This window comes from Sphaeramia orbicularis, chromosome 18 (assembly GCF_902148855.1).
Source record: "Sphaeramia orbicularis chromosome 18, fSphaOr1.1, whole genome shotgun sequence".
Taxonomy (NCBI): Eukaryota; Metazoa; Chordata; class Actinopteri; order Kurtiformes; family Apogonidae; genus Sphaeramia; species Sphaeramia orbicularis.
In genome coordinates, this window is record NC_043974.1 from 21622974 (window position 1) to 21634814 (window position 11841).

The following is an 11841-nucleotide window of genomic DNA, read 5'->3' on the forward strand; positions in this document are numbered from 1 at the left end:
GATTAATCAGTGTGTCCAATAATGAAAGACAGAAAATAAAGGACCCACCTGAAGTTCAGGAAGTAGTGGGGCTGTGTATAGAGGCCATTAAGGTCAGCTGAGGCACATGTTTTAACTGAATGTTTGAAACAACCCCAAGTACAGGATTCCTAAAAAAATGTACAGGGTGGGGAAGCAAAATTTACAATATTTTGAGGCAGGGATTGAAAGACAGTGTATGACCAATTAGTTTATTGAAAGTCATGAGAATTTATTTGCCACAAGAAAATTGACATAATAGAAAATGTTTTTATTCTATGTGTCCTCCTTCTTTCTCAATAACTGCCTTCACACGCTTCCTGAAACTTGCACAAGTGTTCCTCAAATATTCGGGTGACAACTTCTCCCATTCTTCTTTAATAGTATCTTCCAGACTTTCTCGTAATAGTTTTGCTCATAGTCATTCTCTTCTTTCCATTATAAACAGTCTTTATGGACACTCCAACTATTTTTGAAATCTCCTTTGGTGTGACGAGTGCATTCAGCAAATCACACACTCTTTGACGTTTACTTTCCTGATTACTCATATGGGCAAAAGTTTCTGAAAAGGTATGGATAATAGTGTTAGGTATGATTATGACATCAATATATGTTTGGTTTCAAAACAATTGACGTAGTGCCTGCTGAGAAAAAACAACTAAATGATCATTGTAAATTTTGCTTCCCCACCCTGTATTCACACTTTAAATAATTGTAAAGTTGGTGTTTATTAAAATTCATAAAATTTTCAACGTGTAATAGAATTTACAAACATCATTTTATTGTTTTGTCCGCGCCTGTTCTCAAACTGACATTTGTTCTGGTCCAGACACTGCCTACAACGCCAAACAATGGAATCGCACACACCACGAAACAATTCCTTTGGTATTTGCGTGCATTCACATTCAATGGCTGCTCTCAATTCAGCGACTGTTGCAGGTCTCATAGCGTAGACTTTGTCTTTCAGGTATCCTCATTAAAAAAAACGTCTAGTTGTGTGAGGTCTGGTGAAAACGGAGGGTTTTCAACGAAACCCCTCTGTTCAATCCACCTGTTTGGTAAGTTCACCAGACCTCACACCACTAGACTTTTTATGGGGATACCTTAAAGACAAAGTCTACGCTATGAGACCTGCAACAGTCACTGAATTGAGAGCAGCCATTGAACATAAACGTACACAAATACCAAAGGAATTGTTTGGTGATGTGTGTGATTCCAGTGCTTGGCGTTGTCAGCAGTGTCTGGACCAGAATGGACGTCAGTTTGAGAACAGGAGGTGACAAAACAATAAAATGTTTGTAAATTCTATTACATTTTGAAAATTAAATGAATTTTAATAAACACCTACTTTACAATTATTTAAAGTGTGTATACATTTTTTTAGGACGTCCTGTATGTGCACTGTAAAAATAACACTACAGGACCAAAAGAGTCACCGACTGGATTTAATGAATCAAATAATTTAGTTCAGATCCTTCCATTGGATAATTACTGTAGTAATGTTTCAGCTGCAAGTCCTTTCATACTAACTGATGCAGTGAGTAGCGTCTCATTTGTTAAACAACCATCAATTTGATAAAGAGCATAAAGATTAGACTGCTTCTATGTGGGGGGGGCAGTGGTATGATCTGGGATTGCTTCAGTTTGTCAAGTTTAAGTTCAGCATTATGTGTCTAAAAAATGAGGTCAGCTGACTCTGAAAATACTGAATGACCAGGTTTTTCCAAGTTATTGTGAACAATTGGTTCAGGGAACATGAGACATGATTTTCACACAAGGATCGACCACCACAGAGTCCAGACTTGAACCGCTTTGGGAATCTTTAAGAAGAGCAGTGGTCCAAGTCTCCCATCATTCATACAAGATTTTGGTGAAAACATAATGCAACTATGGGACATTATATAATATAATATATAATTACATAATACATTCACCAGTTATATATGCACCAGTTCCAGTTAAGTTCATCTGGTGGCAGCATATACAACATTTGGTTCCATTTCTCTTCCAGATGCCGGTCTTCGGTTTCTTTTTGGTTTTGCTTGGAAATTGACAGCTGCGTAGGTCAGGTTATCCGACAGCCCGTTCTGAAAATAAGAGTAATTACACTCACGAGTCACATACTAAATGTTTAGATCATGCAACTGAGTTTCAACAGATAGAATAAAATAGTGAGGGCTTAAAGGCACAGAATGTATGCTCAAGTCAAAAAAAAAAAAAGGAAAAAGACTAACAAGGCTGTTTTACTGTAAAATTTACCTTTTTTTGTGTTATGTATCATAATCATCAAATGTATGAATGTTACTTAAGGTTTTTCATATTTATTTATTTATTTATTTATTTTATGGTTGCTTCCTTGCTGAATTTTCTGTTCCGAATGGATGTCACATTTTTACATAACCCACAATCTATACTTAAAACAGGATTTACCTTGTTTCTCTCCTGCTGCAGCTCTTCATTTACAGCTAAATGACAAAGGTAGGAACTTGGATTAGATCATTTTTGACTATTTTAGTATGGATACACCCATTTCATAGACACAACATAAGAAGGGAGCGTTAACTGATGTATGAACCAGTAGTACCTGTCTGCAGTTTCCTGATTTTAACTGCCAGAGCAATTATTACAATGGCGAGGACCCCGCTCAGACCCCCCAGGACGGCAAAAATCAGGATTTTTATCCAATCAGGCTCATCTTGGGTAAAAAAAACAAAAAAAATCAAAGCTGTTATTAAACTGAATAAAGACAAATTAATTGGCTGTTTGGTGTCCTTGTTAACCCAAAAAACATTTAGAGAATAAAAAACTTTCACCTTTAGTCCTAATGTTTGCATCCTTGTCAGAACCACTGTTACCTTTAAAGAGAAGTATATTGCTATCCTTAATCATTGTGACAAAATATTTGAGTTACATAACATAGATATGAACTCTGAATGCAAGACCAGATCACATGCTTACCTTGAACATTTAAGTATGTCGTCTCTGAAATGACTGCATGTGTGCGCAAATAAAATCCACAGAAGTACAGCCCCGAGTCAGAGAAATCCAAATCCTTGATATGAAGAAAGATCTTGGAGGGGTTTACCATCATCTCATATTTCTCCTTTCCAAATCCATCGCAGAATGAAGCTGTACCAGCATGGCCAAACATATAGGAGATACATCTGGCCTTGGTTCTGTTGGTCACTCTGAACCATTCTGTTACAGTGGTATGTCCAACCTTATTAATACACGACAATGTGATGTTTTCACCAGGCTGGACCTCCACAGTCTGAGACTCTGGAACAGACCCTGAGGTCCAACCTGAAATGGACCAGAGGAATAGCTGATGAAATATGATTTACTCCATTTCCATTTTAAAACAGCTGTATCTCACTGGATTAAACAGTAGTTCTATTTGTAAAGATTGAAAACCAGTACTTACTGTGGCAGCTGAGAAATAAAACTGTTATTACGGTGAAGACGCTCATTGTCATCAAAGATGCATCGCAGCAAAGGCATTTTATACCCCTGCAAGGGGGGTTTCATGGGGAAGGGGCGGGGTATTGAAAAGCTTTGAAATGAAGCTGTGATGTCTCACAATCTGAGATGAAATATACTTCAAAGTACATTAGAAAAGGAAAGTAACGTGGACATTGACATGAATCATGTTTCGTGTTGTTAAAGAAGGATTCACAGAATGTTGCTCCATTAGTAAGAGCAACAACACAGATAACAGAAGGGATGCAGCAAAGCACCAGAAGAAAAGGGGGGTGAAAGGTTACCAGCAAAGGTTCAGACATTAGAGTATCATGAGAAAGGACATCAACAGGTTTGTTTTCCACTGAAACGTGGCATTGATGTGACATCCAAGAAAGGAGGCAGTGTTAGATCATTTACCCACCAGTTTCATCTCTGTTCTTTTGTTTTAGACAGAAACTCATCTGTTTGGATCTTAACTGAACTTAAAATATGTGGTCTATGCTGGATGTTGGAGTATGCATTGATATTTCACTGTAGACCTGGGTTTTCAGAACCTGATCGTGGAAACACAAGGAGACCATGTAGAAGATTAGTGTCATGGAGATCAGCTCAGTCTTCCTGTGATCAGCTGCACCACAGTGAAGACATTATAAACCCAAAAGATCAGGGGCCTCATGTATAAAGACTTGCGTGGATTTCATACTGAAACTTTGCCTATGCCCAAATCCAGAACAGTCCGAATGCACAAAAAAATCCAGATGTATAAAACTGTGCGTACGCCCGAATCCAAGTACACTTCCTTTATACATCCCAATCAGCGAGGAATTGAGTGCATATGTTGGAGTACCTGACTCCTCCCTCTCCACGCCCACATTTAAATATGCAAATCAGCATAAACGGGGTCTGCAGGTGGGATTCCCTCTGGGATTCCCCTGTCTGCGTGATCAGACGATGATGTCAAGGTGGTGGAGAAGCGGAGGCCAAAACAGGCGGAAGGAGAAAAAGAGATGAACTCAGACCGTTTGAGGAAAGAGTCGCCGATATTGTGACACTTTTCTCACAGGGCTGATGCGGATCACCCCCAAGATAAATATATATTTAGTATTAGTATATCTCACATATTAGTTCATTCTATGGGTCATACACAGTCTGATCACAGCCAAACTAGATAAAGGTTCATGTGTAATCATGTCAGGATATCAAAGAGGAAAATCAAAGACTTTGACTCATGTTTAATCACTCAAATTATTATTTTCCAACAATGAGACAGAAGACGGTCAGACGCAGTATCATCCTCCTGTCACAGAGGCTTCCTGTTGCCTCCCCAGCGTTAGCCAGTCCTCTGGTCCACAGCCCACTGCTGATGCCCATCAGACCGGCATGGGTCTGTACTGACCCGAGTCACAAGAGGACATCGTGAGGAGTCAATGAGTGACTGGACCGACTAATAAATGTTCTCACAGACATGAACACTATATTTATCAACCAATGAATTTTATGTCCTTGTCTCTTTATATGGTTGTTGCTTAATGTCCTCCCGGGCAGGATTGGCACTGATGGGTCCAGGGTTGGTGGGGTTGGTTCTGGTTCTGGTGGTGGATGTGCTGCTCTGACAGCAGGATGACGTGTTGGTGTGTTCATTGTTCTTCTGTGTATCTCTGATGTGCCCATCAATCGGAGGAATGACCTTTTTCACATTATTAACAGTTTTTCAGTGTCACCTCTAAGTGTCGCCAATGGTTCCAAAGCACTAGAAACGTGCGTACGCCAGCTATGGACTTGGCGTGAAGGACCGCACATTTCCACGGTCATTTCACTCTTTATACATCTGAACGTGAGCGTGGAAAAGGGCGTACGCCAGGTTTTTGTGCGTACGCACGCTTTATACATGAGGCCCCTGGTTAAATTACATTTTATTCCTGCTCAGGAAATATTTAGGCTTTTCTCTCAGACAGGGGTGGGCAAACTACGGCCCGTGGGCCACATCCAACCCATTGGTCTTTTTAATCCGGCCCGCCGAAGATTGATACAGATACAACAGTGGATGTGAATGATTGAATGATTGCATTCATTTGACTTTGACTTGTAATGACAGGCATTTCACCACCAGGTGACGCATTAGGTGCAATGACTCGATTTTGCGGAGGCTGAGCCACTTCGTGTTATCACTCTTCTACTGCTCAGAACCCATCTGCAGCAATGTCAAAGAAAAGAAAAGTCGACAGTGAGTGCCGGGCATTTAATAAGGAATGGACACCTAAATACTTTTTTACTGAAGTCCGGTCAAAGGCTGTATGTCTTATTTACCAAGAAACAGTTGCAGTTTTAAAGGAATACAACATCAGCTGTCACTTTTCCACCAAGCATGCTAATTATGCTAACAACCTGTCAACGCAAGAAAGGACGGGTACCACTCATAGGTTGGTAGCTAGCTTGCAGGCTCAGCAAAACACCTTTATCCAAACAGCTTCCATCCAACAATCAAACACGAAGACAACTTATTTACTAGCATTCAAATTAACAAAAGCCAGCAAACCTTTCTCCGAAGGGGAGTTTCTCAAAGAGTGCATGGGAGAGACAGCAAGTATTTTATGTCCTGAGAACAAGTTTTCCATCAATCCGCACTTTGGCCAGAGTTTTCAGAAATAATAATTTTCAGTGACCTCAACCAGAGTTTTCCTGTTGATGAAAGGCAAAAAAAAAACACTTGAGAAAATATCCGTTTTTCCAGATACCTGACTACACGTATACATGGCAAAATACTGTTACGCTACATTCACACTGCAGGTCTTAATTCTCAGTTCCATTTTTTGTTGAAATCAGAATTTTTTTTTTTTTTTTTTTTTTTTTTTTTTTTTTTTGCATGGTTGTTCTGATTATAATTCAAATGTATCTGCTGTCAGACTCATGTGTGAACAGTCTACGGTCTGGAAGTGACCCACATGTGCAGATAAAGACTTGACGTCACACACAGCACACTGCGTTTACAGAAGTATATATGGATCTTGCCGGGCCCCGCCTCCTTCAGTGTGGAATTGTGATGTGTGTCACATTTTAATGATGTGAAAGTCAGATGAAATGCAGCATGACCGCTCAGAATTATGTCACGTTACAAAACATCAGGTATGTATCAGATTTGTAACTGGTATTCATGTATATTTCTTTGATTTAACATATTGATAATATTTGTTTAGTGCATATTGTGCACATTGCTTGTTCTAATTGTGTTTTAATATCTATTGCATATCATCATCCTCATAGCATTATGGCCTGAGCCATATTTTTGGCCAAATTGTGATATCTGTATACTTTATTCTCCTAACACTTTCATCATTGACTACCTAAAAAAAAAAAAATGCTATGAGGCTAATGATATGTAAAAGTGGGATTTAGGCCATTTTTCCTGCAGTGTGAACATAGTGTTAGGGTCCAGGTTCTGCTGATTAGGAGCTATTGGATGCACCTGTAGTTCTCACCACAGCTGAAGGTGATTGGTCGGTTTGGCGGTGATATAAGGAGGTTGACAACCTTCTGCTCAGTTTGGTTCTTACCACCAAGGAGTAAACAGCTCCCTTATAGTCTGTGTTTTAAAGGGTATAAACTGAGTTGTGGTGTTTATTTTAACCCCCCCCCCCACTCATCTATCAGCTCCCATTTTATACTCTCATTATTTTTGGGTCCAGTGATCTTCTTGCCTACAACCACCTTTTAGACCCTCCTCCCCCTTTTTATTAGTTTACCGGCTGAGAGGCCGTAAACTATTGTCGTCATGCGGTGTCCGTCGTTGTCGTCTGTTACAAAAATTTCAATCGTCTTCTTCTCCGAAACTACAATTCCGATTGACTTCAAACTTGGTATACAGGTTCTTTATGATGATGTCAATAAAAGTTGGTGAAATTATTTGGATCCGGATCTCATTCTGGATTTGGTGCGACTTTGAAAAATTTCCCCATTATAAGAGATAGGAAGTAAATCGATGCAATAACTCAGTAAATATAAATGATATCCAGTGTAAATTTCTACAGTCCAGCCCTGATGGGGAGATGATCAAAACAAAATGTTCACATGCTGATCAGATGATCTTCTGGATCTGTGAACTTACGGAAAATTTAACATGGGCTCTTATGGGGAAAAAAAATCAATCGTCTTCTTCACCTAAACTCCAGTTCTGATTGACTTCAAACTTGGTATACAGCTTCTGTATGATGATGTCAACACATGGTATTGAAATGATTTCGATCCGGGTCTGATTCTGGATTTGGTGCAACTTTGAAAAGTTTCCCCATTATAAGAGATAGGAAGGGGATTGATCCAATAAATCAGTATCAATGATATCAAGTTGGAATTTGAATTTTTTACAGATCTGATTGGAATATGACCAAAACATGGGCTATTTCTGTAATAGAATAAATACACAGAACTGGGTGATAATAAATGGCATCTGGATACATTTCTCAAAGCTTTTAATTTAGCCGGTAAGCTACAGGGCCATTGGTCCGATTTTTTTTTTTTATTGTTTCCAACCCCTGTGTGGAAACTATAGTAATTTTTACTTCTGCCAAAGAGGTTATGTTTTTGTCGGCATTGATTTGTTTGTCTGTTTGTCTGTCTGTCTGTGTGCAAGATAGCTCAAAAAGTTATGGATGGATTTTGATGAAATTTCAGGAAATGTTGATACTGGCACAAGGAATAAATGATTCAATTTTGGTGGTGATCGGGGGTGGGGGGGCCATGGGGGCCCACTGATGTGCCTTGGCGGAGGTCTGCACTCTCCGAGTGCTTTTCTAGAAAAGACAGCGCAGACCTCCGCCAAGGCAGATCAGTGGGCCCCCATGGCCCCCCCACCCCCGATCACCACCAAAATTGAATCATTTGTTCCTTGTGCCAGTATCAACATTTCCTGAAATTTTCATCCAAGTCCAAGGCAATGATCTGCCTTAGTGGAGGTATGCGCTTTTCGAGTGCTTCTAGTTGTTAATGTAACTTTTTTGTCTCGTTGTACAAGAGGATTTAGTTATTCTAATGCTACAAAAGGCTCCCTCATGCACATGTTCCACCAAAATAACTTCTCTCCCAACACTATTTTGCAAATGCACTGTTACAGCAGTCTGGTGAACGCGGAGGGTATTCAACGAAACCCCTCCGTCCAATCCACCTGTTTGGCAAGTTCACCAGACCTCACACCACTAGACTTTTTTATGGGGATACCTAAAAGATAAAGTCTACACTATGAGACCTGCAACAGTCACTGAATTGAAAGGAGCCATTGAACGTGAATGCATGCAAATACCAAAGGAATTGTTTCATGATGTGTGTGATTCCATTGCTTGGCGTTGTCAGCAGTGTCTGGACCAGAACGGACGTCAGTTTGAGAACAGGCGGTGACAAAACAATAAAATGTTTGTAAATTCTATTACATTTTGTGTTTGGGTTTAGAGTTGTAGGTATATAGTTTGGGTTTTATACGTTATGGTTGTGGGTTTTGGTTATGGAGGTTGCAGATTAGTTTTAACCATTCATGTAGATTTGTAAATCCCCTGTTGGGTTGTAGTGGTTTTATCCAGTTGGCTGAATAGTATAAAGGGCGACAGTTTCCATCAGTTGTGGTTCTGCTGCTGGAGAAGACAGTGCTGCTTTGACCTCCATCTGCACATGCACTTTTTAGCACATGCACTTTTTTAGCACATGCACTTCACTTGGAAATGAGGATTATTGAAAATATTTTTTAAAAATTGTGGACCACGCCATCTCCTGCCTCTTCTTCTTCCTCATTTCACTTATCTCCAACTGCTAAACGGCCAGCCTATGTCACAACACAGTCCATTGGTCATTTTAAATATCTTTTAAAGACTCATCTATTTGCACTGGCTCTTAAAACAAATGTGCAACTTTAACTTTATTTTATCTTCTGGTTGTATTTTTAGACACTATTTATCTTATAATTGTATCTGTATTATCAGTTTCAGTATTACCTTTTATATCTATATATTATTATATTTTGTATTTTTACCTATATCCTTGTGCAGCAGTTTGGACACTTTGTGTTGTTGTAAATGTGCTATAGAAACAAAACTGACCTTGAATAACATAATAGGAGTGGGAGTCTTTTACTATCTCATGATTCGATTCTGATTTTTGGGGCTACGATTCAATTCAAAATTGATTTTTGATTCAAAACTATTTGATTCATAATGATTTCTGCTTCAGTCTATATGTTTACAAAGGATCCTCATGATCTACTCCAGTCTACTTTGCAAGACAGAAATGACAGAGGCAGACATTATAATGTCTTTTTCACATTTATTAGGTTTAAATATTTATCCATGCTTGGCAGGGAGTTTGGTGAGGCACATCAGTGTGCGTTGGTTTGCCGCTGGTGGCTCTGTGATGCGACTAGTACAGAGGCTGAACCCAATTGCAAGACCAGTAGACAGATGAAAAGTTGAGTGTTTATTTAACACAATCACAGGGGAAACAACACAGAATAGTTGACATGTCTGTGAAGGTGTGGGAATCTGGACTTGACGTCCGGGCTGTGAGCGGGGTCAGCGGGCGATCCGCACGGCCGAGCCGGAGTAATCCCGACAGCAACCCGACTAGGGCAGAACAGAGGGATGTCAAAAAACAGGCCAGGTCATACACGGGAGAGCAGAACAGAAAGCAACGATACATGAGGGACAGGCTACTCACAGTCAAAATCCAGGCGAGGGTCAAAACACACAGGTAATCGTTGGAGGCTGAGGTATCCAGGGGAAAAGGCAGAATCGGTAGTCAGATGAACAAACCAGGTCACAAACGGACTTGCAGGCAGATCAGGAACGGGCAGAATCGGTGGTCGGTAAACAAAAACGGGTCACAATGGGCAGACAGACTGACAGGATCCAAAAACGCTGGTTAGTAAGCACACAAGTGTAGCAAACAAACTGGCAACAAGACAGGGGAAGACACAGGGTTTAAATACACAAGAGGGCGGGAAGACAATTAGACACAGGTGGAACACATCAGGGTGGAGTCAGGTAATCAGGAGCAGGTGGAAACAATCAGGGAAGGGAAGTAAAGACACCAGACAAGACACATGAGGGAAACTTAAAAAAATAAAACAGGAAATGACAGACAACATAAAAGACAGACAAGACAGACAAATCCAGACACAGTCTGGGAGCCGACATGACAGGCTGACTCAGTACCATGTCCTTAAGCTCTGGGTGATGCAGCTGACAGACTGATCTCATGAAATCGTGTTGTATGTGACACCAGTTTATTGCATTTGGGGTGCTATATGTAAGCATTTTCATCCTTTCGTGTGTTATTTAACACCATTTGATAGCGTGTCAATTCGCTAACTGCTAATCGTGCTAATCATTAACCCTAACTGCTAATCGCGCTTGCTACCAATCGCGCTAACCCTAAACCTAACCCTAACCTCTAATCGTGGTAACTGCTATGGCGTGCAGACTGCTGGCAGATTTGTTTCATTTTTTAAAATAGATTTTGGGACATTTTAAATCCATTCTGAATCGTAATAAATGAGAATCGCGATTTTTATATATGAATCGATTTTTTTTGGCACACCCCTATAACGTAATAAAGGTGACATTGCATAATCTCAATGAAATGATACCATGACTGATACTAGTCACAATCAAGTTAAAGGTGGACCAGTGACAGAGCAGTGACTGTATTCTACCAAATATTATGATGTAAGTGTGGAGGTGGATATTGTTGCAGCAGGTGACGGAAAACACGTTGAACTTTGTATAAAATATTGAACAGCTGAATGAGTCCATAGTCTTTAAACAGTCAGATCTTTGCCTTATTTCTGTATGAATCATGTCTTCCTGGCCTAGTTTCATGTCAAACTGATAATGCCGTGTGTCAGCACAGGTGCTTGTTTATTTCAGCCATTTACTTTCTAAACATGCTGATAACAGTTTGTACTGCTGGGTCTGGTTTTTATGGGTGAACAGAAGATGATAAAATCAAATAGGTCAGTTTTCATCATTTTTTTTTTTTTACTTTGCCCCGTCAGTTGTGCTCAGACCACACTGCACCGTCTCTTCCTGTCGAAGATCTGATGTTTATCTCAGTCACTGATTCCACCACAGGTTGTTTATTCAGTCATTAATGTCTTTTCTGGCCACTTCATCAAAAGTCAAACTGCTTTTTTTCCCTAGACAACAGGCTGACACAAATACAGAAACTTTGGAATAAAAGCAGAAGGAAAAGCCATACAGCCTCTAAAAATGTATTTATTCTGGCCTTTTTTGCATCAATAAAAAAAAAAAAAAGACATCAGCAGAATGATATGACAAAGCTGACTTCAAGCACCAGCTCCAGCGAAGTTTATCTGGTGGCAGCATA

General features: G+C 39.9%; 1 protein-coding gene across 1 annotated transcript; it reads right to left on the reverse strand.

Annotated features, from left to right (window-relative positions):
* Window positions 1-1774: 1774 nt before the first annotated feature.
* LOC115438997 (uncharacterized) lies at window positions 1775-3519 on the reverse strand. Its single transcript, XM_030162892.1, has 5 exons — window positions 3474-3519; window positions 2977-3321; window positions 2603-2713; window positions 2449-2483; window positions 1775-2105 (listed from the first exon to the last, which is right to left on the reverse strand). Exons 1-5 carry the CDS (start codon window positions 3517-3519, stop codon window positions 1983-1985), a joined length of 660 nt encoding a protein of 219 aa, XP_030018752.1. The 3' UTR covers window positions 1775-1982.
* Window positions 3520-11841: the final 8322 nt, after the last annotated feature.

What these genes read in the sequence shown, in the direction of transcription:
- LOC115438997 (XM_030162892.1), bottom strand. Translation starts at nt 3,519, where the DNA reads ATGCCTTTGCTGCGATGCATCTTTGATGACAATGAGCGTCTTCACC. An exon ending in TGACAATGAGCGTCTTCACC is followed by an intron (nt 3,322 to 3,473) that starts GTAATAACAGTT and finishes GGTCCATTTCAG; the next exon opens with GTTGGACCTCAGGGTCTGTT. An exon ending in TGCAGCAGGAGAGAAACAAG is followed by an intron (nt 2,106 to 2,448) that starts GTAAATCCTGTT and finishes TCTTATTTTCAG; the next exon opens with AACGGGCTGTCGGATAACCT.